This window comes from Ascaphus truei, chromosome 6, assembly GCF_040206685.1.
Source record: "Ascaphus truei isolate aAscTru1 chromosome 6, aAscTru1.hap1, whole genome shotgun sequence".
NCBI classification, from domain to species: Eukaryota; Metazoa; Chordata; class Amphibia; order Anura; family Ascaphidae; genus Ascaphus; species Ascaphus truei.
The window spans coordinates 128945518-128962993 of NC_134488.1; the positions used below are offsets into that span (position 1 = coordinate 128945518).

At 43.2% G+C, this 17476-nt stretch overlaps 1 protein-coding gene across 3 annotated transcripts in view; it reads right to left on the reverse strand.

Moving 5' to 3' along the window:
• The window catches only part of LOC142497894 (B-cell receptor CD22-like), a 35473-nt gene extending 26108 nt beyond the window's left edge, over positions 1–9365 (reverse strand). For 2 of the 3 annotated variants that reach the window (XM_075606303.1, XM_075606301.1), the window contains exon 1: positions 9234–9325. In XM_075606303.1, the coding sequence (XP_075462418.1) occupies positions 9234–9321 (88 nt within the window). In that variant the 5' untranslated portion in view covers positions 9322–9325. Of the gene's footprint in view, positions 1–5825; positions 5941–7114; positions 7230–9233 lie in introns of all 3 variants that reach the window. The other variant, XM_075606302.1, reaches the window with a different exon arrangement.
• Between the last annotated feature and the right edge of the window lie 8111 nt (positions 9366–17476).

Here is a 17476-nt window from a genome sequence, read left to right on the forward strand (position 1 = left end):
TATCAAACGGCAGCATATTACACGGCAGCATATCACACAGCAGCATATTACATGGCAGCATATCACACAGCAGCATATTACACGGCAGCATATAACTCAGCAACAGCATATAACACGGCAGCATATAACTCAGCAACAGCATATCACACGGCAGCATATTACACGGCAACATATCACACAGCAGCATATTACACGGCAGCATATAACTCAGCAATAGCATATAACACGGCAGCATATAACACGGCAGCATATTACACAGCAGCATATCACACAGCAGCATATCACACTGCAGCATATTACACGGCAGCATATCACACGGCAGCATATTACACGGCAGCATATAACAAGGCAGCATATTACAAAGCCGCATCTTACACGGCAGCATATCACACGGCAGCATAGCACACGGCAGCATATTACACGGCAGCATATCATACGGCAGCATATCACACGGCAGCATATCACACGACAGCATATCACACGACAGCATATCACACGATAGCATATCACACGGCAGCACATTACACAGCCGCATCATATCACACAGCAGCATATTATACAGCATCATATTACACAGCAGCATATTGCACGGCAGCATATAACTCAGCAGCATCTTACACAGCAGCATATAACACGGCAGCATATTACACAGCAGCATATAACTCAGCAGCAGCATACAGTATAACACAGCAGTATATAACACGTCAGCATATAACACGGCAGCATGTAACACAGCAGCATATAACTCAGCAACAGCATATAACACGTCAGCATATAACACGGCAGCATGTAACACAGCAGCATATAACTCAGCAGCAGCATATAACACAGCAGCATATAACACGTCAGCATATAACACGGCAGCATGTAACACAGCAGCATATAACTCAGCAACAGCATATAACACGGCAGCATATAACACGGCAGCATGTAACACAGCAGCATATAACTCAGCAGCAGCATATAACACAGCAGTATATAACACGTCAGCATATAACACGGCAGCATATAACACAGCATCATATTACACAGCAGCATTTTACACAGCAGCATATTACACAGCAGCATTTTACACAGCAGCATATTGCATGGCAGCATATAACTCAGCAGCAGCATATAACAAGGCAGCATATAACACGGCAGCATATTACACTGCATTATATTACACAGCAGCATTTTACACAGCAGCATATTGCATGGCAGCATATAACTCAGCAGCAGCATATTACACAGCAGCATATAACTCAGCAACAGCATATAACACAGCAGTATATAACACGTCAGCATATTACACGGCAGCATATTACACGGCAGCATATAACTCAGCAGCAGCATATAACACAGCAGTATATAACACGTCAGCATATTACACGGCAGCATATAACTCAGCAACAGCATATAACACGGCAGCATATAACTCAGCAACAGCATATAACACGGCAGCATATAACACGTCAGCATATTACACGGCAGCATATAACACAGCAGCATATTACACGGCAGCATATAACTCAGCAACAGTATATAACACGTCAGCATATTACACGGCAGCATATAACTCAGCAACAGCATATAACACGGCAGCATATAACTCAGCAACAGCATATTACACAGCAGCATATCACACGGCAGCATATCACACGGCAGCATATTACACAGCCGCACATTACACAGCAGCATATCACACAGCAGCATCATATTACACAGCCGCATCTTACACGGCTGCATATTACACGGCAGCATATCCTACGGCAGCATATCCCACGACAGCACATTACACAGCAGCACATTACACAGCAGCATATTACACAGCAGAATATAACTCAGCAGCAGCATATAACACAGCAGTATATAACACGGCAGCATATAACACAGCAGTATATAACACGGCAGCATATAACTCAGCAACAGCATATAACTCAGCAACAGCATATAACACGGCAGCATATAACATGGCAGCATATAACACGGCAGCATATAACACGGCAGCATATAACACGGCAGCATATTACACGGCAGCATATTACACGGCAGCATATCACACGACAGCATATCACACGGCAGCATATAACACGGCAGCATATTACACGGCAGCATATCACACGACAGCATATCACACGGCAGCATATAACACTGCAACATATCACACAGCAGCATATTACACACAGCATATAACACGGCAGCATATAACACGGCAGCATATAACACGGCAGCATATCACACGGCAGCATATCACACGGCAGCATATCACACGGCAGCATATCACACGGCAGCATATCACACGTCAGCATATCACACGGCAGCATATCACACGGCAGCATATAACACGGCAGTATATTACACGGCAGCATATCACACGGCAGCATATAACACAGCAGCATATAACAAGGCAGCATATAACACGGCAGCATGTAACACGGCAGCATATAACAAGGCAGCATATCACACAGCAGCATCATATTACACAGCCACATCTTACACGTCAACATATCACACAGCAGCATATTACACACAGCATATAACACGGCAGCATATAACACGGCAGCATATAACACGGCAGCATATCACACGGCAGCATATCACACGTCAGCATATCACACGGCAGCATATCACACGGCAGCATATCACACGGCAGCATATCACACGGCAGCATATCACACGACAGCATATAACAAGGCAGCATATTACAAAGTCGCATCTTACACGGCAGCATATCACACGGCAGCATATCACACGGCAGCATATTACACGGCAGCATATCACACGGCAGCATATCACATGGCAGCTTATAACACAGCAATTTATAACACGGCAGCATATTGCACGGCAGCATATCCCACGGCAGCATATCACACGGCAGCATATCACACGACAGCATATCACACGGCAGCATATCACACAACAGCATATCACACGGCAGCACATTACACAGCAGCACATCACACAGCCGCATCATATCACACAGCAGCATATTGCACGGCAGCATATAACTCAGCAGCAGCATATAACACGGCAGCATATAACTCAGCAGCATCTTACACAGCAGCATATAACTCAGCAGCAGCATATAACACGGCAGCATATTACACAGCAGCATATAACTCAGCAGCAGCATATAACACGGCAGCATATTACACAGCAGCATATAACTCAGCAGCAGCATATAACACGGCAGCATATAACACAGCAGCATATTACACAGCAGCATATTACACGGCAGCATATAACACGGCAGCATATTGCACGGCAGCATGTAACACAGCAGCATATAACTCAGCAGCAGCATATAACACAGCAGTATATAACACGTCAGCATGTAACACAGCAGCATATAACACGGCAGCATATTACACGGCAGCATATAACACGGCAGCATATAACACGGCAGCATATTACACAGCAGCATATTACACAGCAGCATATTACACAGCCACATCTTACACAGCAGCATATCACACGGCAGCATATCACACGGCAGCATATTACACGGCAGCATATAACACGGCAGCATGTAACACGGCAGCATATAACAAGGCAGCATATCACACAGCAGCATCATATTACACAGCCACATCTTACACGTCAGCATATCACACGGCAGCATATCACACGGCAGCATATCACACGGCAGCATATCACACGGCAGCATATTACACGGCAGCATATAACAAGGCAGCATATTACAAAGCCGCATCTTACACGGCAGCATAACACACGGCAGCATAGCACACGGCAGCATATTACACGGCAGCATATCACACGGCAGCATATAGCACGGCAGCATATTGCACGGCAGCATATCACACGGCAGCATATCCCACGGCAGCATATCACACAGCAGCACATCACACAGCCGCATCATATCACACAGCAGCATATAACTCAGCAGCAGCATATAACACGGCAGCATATAACACGGCAGCACATTACACAGCAGCACATCACACAGCCGCATCATATAACACGGCAGCATATAACTCAGCAGCAGCATATAACACGGCAGCATATAACACGGCAGCATATCCCACGGCAGCATATCACACGACAGCATATCCCACGGCAGCATATCACACGGCAGCATATCCCACGGCAGCATATCACACAGCAGCATATCACACGACAGCATATCACACGGCAGCACATTACACAGCAGCACATCACACAGCCGCAGCATATAACACAGCAGCATATAACTCAGCAGCAGCATATAACACAGCAGCATATAACACGGCAGCATATTACACAGCAGCATATAACTCAGCAGCAGCATATTACACAGCAGCATATTACACAGCAGCATATAACACAGCAGCATATCACACGGCAGCATATAACTCAGCAACAGCATATAACACGGCAGCATATTACACAGCAGCATATTACACGGCAGCATGTAACAGAGCAGCATATCACACGGCAGCATATAACTCAGCAACAGCATGTAACACGGCAGCATATTACACAGCAGCATATTACACGGCAGCATATCCTACGGCATCATATCCCACGACAGCATATCACACGGCAGCATATAACTCAGCAACAGCATATAACACAGCAGCATATCACACCGCAGCACATTACACAGCGGCATATCACACAGCAGCACATTACACAGCAGCATATTACACAGCAGAATATAACTCAGCAGCAGCATATAACACAGCAGTATATAACACGTCAGCATATAACACGGCAGCATATTACACGGCAGCATATAACTCAGCAACAGCATATAACTCAGCAACAGCATATAACACGGCAGCATATAACATGGCAGCATATAACACGGCAGCATATAACACGGCAGCATATAACACGGCAGCATATTACACGGCAGCATATTACACGGCAGCATATTACACGGCAGCATATTACACGGCAGCATACTGTATAACACGGCAGCATATAACACGGCAGCATATTACACGGCAGCATATCACACGGCAGTATATCACACGGCAGCATATTACACGGCAGCATATTATACGGCAGCATATAACAAGGCAGCATATTACACGATAGCATATTACACGGCAGCATATTACACTGCATCATGTTACATGGCAGCATATTACACAGCAGGATTTTACACATCAGCATTTTACACAGCAGCATATTACACATATTTCTGCCCAGAACCTCTGGAATGCCCTTCCCCTCAATACCCGACTAGCACCCTCTCTATCCACCTTTCAGACCAACCTTAACACATCTGCTTAAAGAAGCGTATGAATAGCACTGGATAATCCTGGACACATGATATTTAAAGCTTGGCCCCCTGCAGACGCACTTACTAGAATGCCCTCCTACTGTCTCTATACGTTCTCCCTACCTACCTATTAGATTGTAAGCTCCTCGGAGCAGGGTCTCCTCTTCCTTAATGTTACTTTTATGTCTGAAGCGCTTATTCCCATGATCTGTTATTTATATTATTTGTTATGTATATGATATGTATTACTACTGTGAAGCGCTATGTATATTTATGGCGCTATATAAATAAAGACATACAATACAATTCAGAAAACACAGAAGCAACGTGCTAAACATTCACATTTGATAGTAAGACTTAGCACAGTATTATGTTGTGTTATACAGATGTAGCAGGGTTATATTCCCGGTGGCTAGAGATTGCTGGGAAATCTGACTGTGGCAATCCCCATCCAAATGTGAAAACAAATGCTTGTGTGTAGTATTAATGATGTACAGTAATGTTACTGAGGGTCCTCCTGGGCTGTTTCATTTCTTGCTCATCATACAGTAGTTACATATATCACTGCCAGGACATGGTGCTGGGATTTAATGTGTGATTGTATTTGCTTTACCTTGAAGAACAATGAGAAGGATCACTGTGTCTGTGATGCTCATAGTGCTGTATAAATGGTGAATGTTAGAAATGTTCTCTGTGCAACTTCAATTCTCCACCTTCTGTTACTTATCCTGTTGCAAAAAAAGGGAATATAGAAAATGTTATTGAATATGTGTTGTGCTGTAACGTTGTTTATTATTAAAGTATCTCTTAAGTAGGGATGTGCAACATCTTCCTCTTATAAAGAACACTAAAAATGTGCAAATTCTCCCTCCCCCTCTCCCCCCCTCCCTCCCTCCCTCCCTCTCTCTCCCTCTCTCCCTCTCTCCCTCTCTCTCCCTTCCCCCCTCTCTCCCTCTCTCTCCCTTCCCCCTCTCTCCCTCTCTCTCTCCCCCCCCTCTCTCCCTCTCTCCCTTCCCCCCTCTCTCCCTCTCTCCCTTCACTCCCTCTCTCCCTCTCTCCATTCCCCCATCTCTCCCTCTCTCTCTTCCCTCCCTCTCTCTTCCCCCCTCCTCTCTCTCTTCCCCCCCTCTCTCTCTTCCCCCCCTCTCTCTCTTCCCCCCCTCTCTCTCTTCCCCCCTCTCCCTCTTCCCCCTCCCCCCCTTCTCCCTCTCTCTCCATGGCTGAAGTGGTGATTCGGTAATCGGTATGAGGATTTTGGTAGAGCTGAAAAATGTTGAAAGAGTCAGTATTAAGTCATGCTGGTTTATTCTCTGCAATCATACGGAATACCTGCTTTATTGTTGCCAATGACATTGTTACAATGATTCCTGTGTTAAACACTCAAGATTGAAAATGTGTCCATTTGATTTGCTGGGGTTGTTTTGTTGGATTCTCCATTTTTGTTTGTTAATTCATGAATACATTATGAGCTGATTTAGAAATATCAGTATTTTAAAAATCCAACAAACTCGTAAACACTCAAAAATCTCCCCTCCCCCCACCACCGCCGTTACATTTTGCTGTTAATTTGGGCCCATCTGTATTACACACTTCTATACAGTATCTGTACAGGTATACCCCGGTTTAAGGACACTCACTTTAAGTACACTCGCGAGTAAGTACATCTCATTCAATAGGCAAACAGCAGCTCACGCATGCGCCAGTCAGCACATCCTGAACAGCAATACCGGCAATCCCCATCCAAATGTGAAAACAAATGCTTGTGTGTAGTATTAATGATGTACAGTAATGTTACTGAGGGTCCTCCTGGGCTGTTTCATTTCTTGCTCATCATACAGTAGTTACATATATCACTGCCAGGACATGGTGCTGGGATTTAATGTGTGATTGTATTTGCTTTACCTTGAAGAACAATGAGAAGGATCACTGTGTCTGTGATGCTCATAGTGCTGTATAAATGGTGAATGTTAGAAATGTTCTCTGTGCAACTTCAATTCTCCACCTTCTGTTACTTATCCTGTTGCAAAAAAAGGGAATATAGAAAATGTTATTGAATATGTGTTGTGCTGTAACGTTGTTTATTATTAAAGTATCTCTTAAGTAGGGATGTGCAACATCTTCCTCTTATAAAGAACACTAAAAATGTGCAAATTCTCCCTCCCCCTCTCCCCCCCTCCCTCCCTCCCTCCCTCTCTCTCCCTCTCTCCCTCTCTCCCTCTCTCTCCCTTCCCCCCTCTCTCCCTCTCTCTCCCTTCCCCCTCTCTCCCTCTCTCTCTCCCCCCCCTCTCTCCCTTCCCCCCTCTCTCCCTCTCTCCCTTCACCCCCTCTCTCCCTCTCTCCATTCCCCCATCTCTCCCTCTCTCTCTTCCCTCCCTCTCTCTTCCCCCCTCCTCTCTCTCTTCCCCCCCTCTCTCTCTTCCCCCCCTCTCTCTCTTCCCCCCTCTCCCTCTTCCCCCTCCCCCCCTTCTCCCTCTCTCTCCATGGCTGAAGTGGTGATTCGGTAATCGGTATGAGGATTTTGGTAGAGCTGAAAAATGTTGAAAGAGTCAGTATTAAGTCATGCTGGTTTATTCTCTGCAATCATACGGAATACCTGCTTTATTGTTGCCAATGACATTGTTACAATGATTCCTGTGTTAAACACTCAAGATTGAAAATGTGTCCATTTGATTTGCTGGGGTTGTTTTGTTGGATTCTCCATTTTTGTTTGTTAATTCATGAATACATTATGAGCTGATTTAGAAATATCAGTATTTTAAAAATCCAACAAACTCGTAAACACTCAAAAATCTCCCCTCCCCCCACCACCGCCGTTACATTTTGCTGTTAATTTGGGCCCATCTGTATTACACACTTCTATACAGTATCTGTACAGGTATACCCCGGTTTAAGGACACTCACTTTAAGTACACTCGCGAGTAAATACATCGCATTCAATAGGCAAACAGCAGCTCACGCATGCGCCAGTCAGCACATCCTGAACAGCAATACCGGCTCCCTACCTGTACCGAAGCTGTGCGCAAGCGGGGAGACTATAGAGCCTGTTACACGTGTTATTTACATCAGTTATGCACGTATATGACGATTGCAGTACATGAATCGATAAGTGGGGAAAAGGTAGTGCTTCACTTTAAGTACATTTTCACTTTACATACATGCTCTGGTCCCATTGTGTACGTTAATGCGGGGTATGCCTGTATTTATCTAACTTTCTCCTGCTTGTTGAATTTGTTATTACCTACACAATAGACAATAATTGCAGGCCTATCCATTCATGTAACAATTCATTAGTTGCCGTCCCATTTCATTCTGCAACACTTTTTTTTAACTCATCCCTGACTTTTGTAATTTCGAATTACTGCTGAATTTTCTAAACAAATATACAGTGAAAGCTCTTATGTAATCTCCCCCAAACTCAGCATGCACTGCATTTTCTGGGGTATCTAAATATTATGATTTTTTTTTAACACGTTTGATAAGTCTAATATCGTTTTTTACATAGTATCAATCAGCCTGTGTTTATACTAAGGCACATCTATTAATATTCACAGGAGCTTACATTCTCATCTAGTTACTGTCCATCTGACACTGTTACAAATGTATAAGTACTAAATTAACTGTGCTCAGATCTGCTCTTAACTTGTACATTAACGAATACAATGCACACACTGTACAGTACACATCCAATTAAGAGTTACTAAGGATGTGCCTCTGTTGTAATAAAAAAAAGATGTCAGGCAAACGGGCCGAGCAGAGTTGAGGTGTTATTGAGATTGGGCCCTATACTACCATTGAAGTCAATAGGATCCAAAATACAGTATAATGCCCCAATCACAAATCACTCGCATAGGCTGGGAGTAATCAAAGTGCGATGCGGGATATCAGTCTGAATCTGGTGATAGCTGCCATGTAAGTCACTGATACTGTGATCCACGGATTAAATGTCTAAATATTTCCATTAAACAATGTAACATTTCCATTTTAACGCAACCACAATGCCCATAACAGAATAATTACTTACAGGACTTCATGGGCTCCGCTTCTGAATACCAACGGTCTGAGTAAAGGAAACACCAGCTAGCGTTACCTAACATCCTGTAAATGTGCATGCAGTGTAACTTGTACGTTTTGGAGAAGTAGCTGCCATGTGTTAATAACCTTTGATTTCCTCGACGTGTGTAATAAATAATAAATGAGAACTAACTCTCCCAGATAATACTGGCAATCATAGTTACTACACTTAGGGGCAGATCTACCAAGATCCGGTAAATCAGGGCTCATAAAGTCCCCTAAATCAGTAACAGACATTATTTTCCCTGAGGTTACCGCATATTCACAAACTATTTACATGCAAAAATCACAGCCATTGTTTGTCATTAGCATAGAGTTAATGTCACTTTATTGTACCGCAGTGTTGCATTAGCATCCAATGAGGTCACGTTGGGTTCTGTATATCTTACAGACCCGGAAAGAGACTTTTGGGTGACTGATGGTGGTTGCTCTCTCTCCACTGAAAATACAGGCAAAGTGTAGGCATTGCTTACGTTAAGTTCCTGCGTTAACCTTAGCACGGCTTTGGGGATATTCGCTATTGGAAGGAACACCAATTCCGTATATAATTTAGTACATACAATGCAGTTTCTGGGAAGAAAACATGACTTAACGTTACATTATTGTCCCTTTGAAGTTACACGTTAATGCATAATGTTTAACGGCATGTTAAGTCACCTAAGTGAGTACTGTGGGTCTGGACCGTAGTGCTTTCTGGGGACGTTAGTCTAAATATATTGGGTATAACTAAGACTTATAGTTAACACGACACATTAATAAAGAATATTGCGAAGAGTTTACAGTTTTGTCAGATATTACATGATCCCTCAAATATTAAAGTCTTGTTTATAACATAGGAGGAATATTTTCAGGAAGCCTCTCAGGGACAGTTACTCCTTTGATCTCTTAACTTGGAGCTCCCATATAAGAATAGGGGTTAGATACCTTGACCAACTCATATTGCCTCAAGGAATTAACCAGGTTACATTAGAAAAGAGGCGTCTAAGAGGTGATATGATAACTATATACAAATATATTCGGGGACAAGACATGGAGCTTTCAAATGAACTATTCTTCCCAAGGGCAATAAAAAGAACATGGGGTCATTGCTTAAGGTTGGAGGAAAGGAGATTTTACCAGCAACACAGGAAAGGGTTCTTTACAGTAAAGGCAGTTACAATGTGGAATTCATTACCCATGGAGGCTGTGATGGCAGATACAATAGATTTCTTCAAAAAAAGGTTGGGTGTCTTTTAAGAAAGGAAAGGTATACAGGGATATACCAAATAAGAAAACATGGTAAGGATGTTGATCCAGGGAGTAATCTGATTGCTATTATTTGGAGTCAGGAAGGAATTACATTTTACCCTTATGAGACAGCATTGGATGAGGTATTACTACAAATATAGAATAAGTATCTGTCATCTAAATGTAACATAGGTTTAACTTGATGGACATATGTCTTTTTTCAACCTCATTTATTATGTAACTATGTAAATATGTAACCAGAATAGACATTTTTGAAAATAGAGATGTTCTATCAATTTGATAAAATATTTAACTTTAATAAGCATTGGTAATCTGAAAAATAACATGTTCAAATATATTTTTTTTCCGTAAAAGACCCTTTACTTGTGCATTAAGTGTTTTGATTGTTCTGTTATCTAGCCCTTCTGTATATCCTTCTGAGGGCTTTTTGCATGAAACTGATATACAGTACAAGTGCTGATCCAGATCCGATCCCATGGAAACTGCCATTGAATTAAATAGGATTGGCAATATAGCACCTTAATGAATAAGTCCCTTAGTCACGTCTTTCTGATGAACCCTGTTCCAGACAATGGGGCTTCATACAACACAAATTTCATTACTAATATTAGTGGATAGGAAGCTAAAAGTGACCCGCCCAGTGCATGTTTATTTGCTTGTCACTACCCAGAATCCTTGTTTGCAGCTTTACTGCATGACGTGAGATGAAAGGCTGAATGAAGCAAGATAGGGACCTGTTGAAGACATGCAAACACACTCATCATACGTAATAATAGTAACACTAGGGTGGTTAAAAACTTACTCTATAACATATTGTGCTGGTCTTAAAAACACTGCCTTATGGAAGTATTTCTTACCATCAAAAATGTCTCCCAAACAGGAAGAGGTGTAATATATTCAAGCAACCCAGCTAACATGAACAGTTAGATGGTACAACAGTATTTCCCATACACTCTTTACTATTGATTATGTCATTCTTACAACCACATTTCTATTTCTGGACACTGCTATGTAAATTCCTATTGCTTAGTGAAGTTCTGGTTTCCTGATGTATTGTGGCTTGAAACAGAATGAAACAGAATTGTTATACCGCACATTAGCTGTCATTGATTGGTACGAAGCAGAACTGAGAAGTCCTACAGTACCTCTTCTTCTTCTTCTCCGCTTGACTCACTTGTCGATCTTATTAGCTCCTTTGGTTTCAAAATATCACCTCTATGCAAATGGCACACAACTTTACAGTATCTTTCAACCCCAAATTTACTCCTGGACTTCAGTCCCAGGTCAATGTACTTATTGTACATCTCAGCTACAATCTCTTGCTTTAACCCTTCTCATTCCTAGCACCCTGCTAAAGCCTGTCTCTGCTTCCCTCGCCCCTAGTGCACTCTCATGTCTGAAACTTCTCACTTTTGACGTTCTACCTGTGAGCTTCCTCTAAACCGCACTACAGCTGCAGCTGCCGTTATTCGAACAAATCATTAAATGGGATGTCGGTATAATTCCGAGATCCTCATTAGTTGGGCCACGGCAGACTAACTAGGCGCCTAGTAAGTCTGCCGCTGAACATCTCGGGTCACCACGCGGCCTGACGCGTGATGTACCCCGGTAAATGTTAGAATAATGGCCGCTGCAGCTGTAGCTCCTATTGTGTTCTGTAGGACACCCGGTCACGGTGCCGGGGACGGTAAGCTTGGCTACTTATGTAATTCCCATTTTTTAACCTTCTGTTTCATGCACTTGTGAAACTTTGTATATTATCTCTCTGTACTGTCTTACTAATTTTGATAAGCACTGTGTACATTGGTGGCAGAATTAAATAAACATATACGTACATATTTAGAGTACATAGAACATTACATTAGCAATGAGCTAAATGCCCTTTTAAAGCTGCAGACCAAGCAATATCCTACATGTGTTTTTTTAATAAATCAGTTCTGTACTATGAGAAAATACTTGTATTTTTTTTAAACAACTCTAAATGACACTTGTAATGTATTATAAGGTAACAAGCATTTTTTGAAGTGAAACTTCTTTGCTGGCAACTGCAGGGTTTTCATGGGGAAAAAATCCTCACGTTGTAATGAAAAACTGTAACACGATTGATGTCACGTACTAATAGGCGCACGCCGTCACGCTCGCACACAGAGGCAGACACACACACACACACATACAGGCACCAGAGGCACACACACAGAGACAACAGAGATGTATGCACACGCACATGCACACACACACACAGACGCATGCACACACAGACGCATATGCACAAGCACAGAGATGCATGCGTACACACACAGACGCACGCACACGCATGCACACACACAGAGACAGTTAGTATAACTATATAAGTGCAAATAGCTAAAACAGAGGTGTGTGCCGAGCACACGCGTTCTAAGTCAAACTTCTTTGCATTTTGCTACTGACATTGTGTTTTGAATTTTAATTAAAAATATCACCATCAAAAATACAATATCTCTGACAAAACAGTGACCAAAGACAAATAAGTGTCACTTAAAATGTGAGTGCTAAGCACACACAACTTTTTTGTTTCTATATCAAACATTTACAAGGTCACATCCCCTTTCTCTTCTGAAACAGGCTCTTGGACACCCCTTTTGAGCCCTGCCCTCTCTTTAGCAGTGCACCAATTGTATCTAGTGACTGCCTGGTCACATGATCTTCCCCACAGAAATTTGCATCGTGGTCCTCTTCTGATGCACTGTCAGCCATTTAGTGAACCCCCGAGCCGAATCATCGCAGATCGATCACAGGAGAACAGATCAATGAGAAACTAAGCTAATTACTTAACATTGGGTGGATTGTATTGATGCACATATTAAAGGGGGAATAAAAGAAATAAAAAATGGCAGCTTGGACTGCTGCTTTAAGAATAACTGTTACACAGGACTTTCCTGTATATTATAATAATTATCATGTGCAACGTGTGTCATTCCACGTAGGCATTTCTGCGTGCTTGAGGAAAAGGTTGAACGCATTACGCAAAAGTGACGTGCCCACAAAATGTTATAATACCAAATTCAAACACGTGCGACTCATGTACCGTCAGGACTGGAGATTCTGTCATTGACTCACATCTTGTCTGCCAGCAATGTTCCCATTTCAACATCTTCTTTACGTGTGTGTCCTGTGCCAGGCTCACTGTGACTAATGAGTTGAGACGGGAAGTTAACTCCATTCTTACGTCTATGCAAAGTGGAGTCTTCTTGAATTTCTGAAGTATTTATTATGATAATATAAACAGAAAGAAAAGGAGGGGGGGGGGAGATTTGGGAATGCATAAAAATAAGGGATAGGTAAGAAACAACGCTCAAAGGGAGAGAAGTTGGGAGAACCTTTAGCAGAGGCAGCAATCTCTGAAAAGAAAGAACTTCAACACAGAGCAAGAAGGACACAGTGAAGACTGTACCAAGGGACAGGTAGAGAGGAATGACCCAAGCATGAGGGGTAGATAATGGGGGTTGCTAAGGCAACAGATAGAAAACAGGAATAACTAAACAGGAGACAGAACAGTACCATTTGATACCACTATGAAAAAAACATATGCATGTTATACAGTATGTCGAATGTATAATAGCATACAATAAAACAACATTTTTGAAGTCCATAAACCACATTAATAACATGGTACTGGTCAGTACCACTGGACCTCCAAAGTCCTTTTTGGTGAAATGGGTACAAAGGTAGGCGCATCAGTCAAGGATGGCTTAATGCTCCTTAATGTCTCATCAACAAACAAAAAATGGGTCAAATGTTCTGGAGTCCAGGTGAGACATTAGAAGAATGGTCCCTGTAATGGGCCTGAAAAAGTTTTTTCACAGTCCTATGTTTAGTAGATTTTTCTTCAAAACCTTTCCATCTGCACTAGTTAAGGTGAAGGAATAGGAGATGTAATGCTCACAAGGAACGTCCATGTATAGATTTAGACAATTCTATTTTCTTTCCATAAACACACAGCATAGTTAAGTCAGTATATCCATGTCACTTGTAACCTTTGAAAGCCACTCTGTGTGGACTCCCACTAACCTTTGGAAAAGGTATATTTTATATGGGTGTCACTGGCTGTAGGTACAGTGATACAAATGGAAAAGATAAGGTAAGAATACACTCACAAATCACTGGAGATCCAGGTGCTGTGGGGCGTGCTCCTACCGAAGAGGTATGCAATGCAGGAGAATCATGGATGGCGGTGCAGCTGCCTTGGAAAAAAAGACGTAGGACCAAACTTGCAGAATACTGGATACAAAAAAGATTTATTGGCACATAAAAACAGCAACAGCAAATACTCTGACGCGTTTCAGCCGCAAAGGGCCTTTGTCAAAGAGTAAAGTATACCAAACACACATAAAATTTAAATACCCACAATTCCCCCCTCCCCTCATGTCGTACCTATGAGAGTCAACCCGCTCGATGCATCGTTTCCAGCAGGCAATTAGTTAAGCTCAGTAATAACAAGATTGAGAGCTTTCATTGGTGGCTCAGCCGTCATGTCACAGGGGAGTAAAAGTTTCTATGTCTCCCTGTGTTTCCTGCGTGTTTACAGGAATCAGCTGTTTCAGTGCTGCTATTACTCAGCGTCCCTGTGAGAGAGGGGGCATGTTGACTCTCATAGGTAGAGAGCGCCGATACGTCATGAGGGGAGGAGGGAATTGTGGGTATTTAAATTTTATCTGTGTCGTGTATACTTTACTCTTTGACAAAGGCCCTTTGTGGCTGAAACGCGTCAGAGTATTTGCTGTTGCTGTTTTTATGTGCCAATAAATCTTTTTTGTACCCAGTATTCTGCAAGTTTGGTCCTACGTCTTTTTTTCCAAGGCAGCTGCACCGCCATCCACGATTCTCCTGTATCTGCACTAGTTGTCTGTTGACAACAAGACCCATTAGCCACTCATTTCGTCCAACTTGTTTCTCTTGGAGAAGGACGATGTCTCCTTCTCGAATGTCTTATTTATTAGACTGTCATTTGTGGCATTCTTGGAGCGTTACAAGATATTGGCGCCTCAAGCGATTCCAGAATGTGTTAGCAAGGCATTGTACCTGCCTACACTGGCGTTTATACATGTCCTTTGAATTAAAGTCTGCGACCGGGAAAGGAACGCCTCCCACCTTCAGTTTGCGGCTGCAAACAGCTGCACCTACAGCTACACGTGATCCCACACTTCAGCACCCCTGTCTGAGAGCACCCTTCTGGCCCATCAGAAGGAGCTGCTGGAGATACAGCTATGCGGGTTCAGACCCAGCTTGGTCGAATTGAGGTGACGTCAGGGAAGATGTAGACGAGCTCCCACTGCAGGGAGCAAGCAGCCCGCCACTTCTACCACATCAGAACCCATGGTATGCGGTAGCACACCAGTGCCATGCTCAATGGCATGGGGCAGATAGTTTCAACCCCCCTCACCTTTGGCGCCGGGCCGCGGGGTGAGGAAAAGGAGAATGGCCGGGTGGTTGTGCGTCTTAGTCCCCCCTCGCCCCCCCACCCAGAGCTGTGTCAGCGGCGGGTGAGAGTGTGGCAGTTGGGTATCTGAGGTCATGGAACCATGCAGGCCAATCAGATTGCGCAGATGCTGAGTGACAGGCTGAGTGACAGACCAATGGACCAATCAGATTGCCCAGAAGCAAAGCAAGAAAACAATGTTTTCAGTTATACTGTATACAGGCATACCCCGCATTAACGTACGCAATGGGACCGGAGCATGTATGTAAAGCGAAAATGTACTTAAAGTGAAGCACTACCTTTTTCCACTTATTGATGCATGTACTGTACTGCAATCGTCATATACGTGCATAACTGATGTAAATAACGCATTTGTAACAGGCTCTATAGTCTCCCCGCTTGCGCACAGCTTCGGTACAGGTAGGGAGCCGGTATTGCTGTTCAGGACGTGCTGACAGGCGCATGCGTGAGCTGGCGTTTGCCTATTGGGCGATATGTACTTACTCGCGAGTGTACTTAAAGTGAGTGTCCTTAAAGCGGGGTATGCCTGTATATTGTTAATAAGTTCTCCTTCTTTCTTTTCCCACGCAGTGAATTAAGTTATTTTGCCAACTTCTGTCTCTTGGTAATTCTTGTTCTAATATGTAGACCCATTATTGTACACCCATACTTAATATACTCAATATGATATACGTAGGCCACACAAAATATCCAACATACACCCTTTAATCATTAAACCCCCTAGTATAGTTTATTGCATGAAAATGACACAATATCAGATGCATCAGTAGATGTTTTTCTGCCTTTAAAATAAAAGAGTGAGAGAGTGAGGGCGTGAGAGAGTGAGTGCGAGAGTGAGGGTGTGAGAGTGAGAGAGTGAGTGTGAGAGAGAGAAAGTGAGGGTGTGAGAGAATGAGAGAGGGAGGGCATGAGAATGTGAGAGAGTGAGAGTGAGAGGTGAGTGAGAGAGTGGGTGAGAGAGTTAAAGAGTTAAAAATTGTGAGTGAGTGAGTAAGTGAGTGAGGGCGTGAGAAAGTGAGAACGTGAGTGAGAGAGTGAGAGAGAGTGAGGGCATGAGAGAGTGAGTGAGGGAGAGTGAGTAGTAAGAGAGTAAAAGAGTTAGAGTGTGAGAGTGATAGTGTGAGTGAGTGAAAAACAGACAGTGAATCCCTACGCTTCACTGAGAGTGAGTGAGAGAAAGAGTGTGAGAGTGAGAGAGTATGAGTTAGAGAGTGAGTGAGTGAGACTGAGAGTGAGTGAAAGCGTGAGAGAGCGAGAGAGTAAGTGAGTGAGGGCGTGAGAAAGTGTGAGTGATGGCGTGAGAGAGTGAGAATGAGAGAGTGAATGAGAGTGAGAGAGTAAAAGAGTTAAAGGGTGTGAGAGTGAGAGAGAGTGAGGGTGTGAGTGGGAGACTGCAAGAGTGAGAGAGTGAGTGAGTGAGCGTGAATGAGAGAGTGAGAGTGAGTGAGAGAGTGAGAGCATGAGAAAAT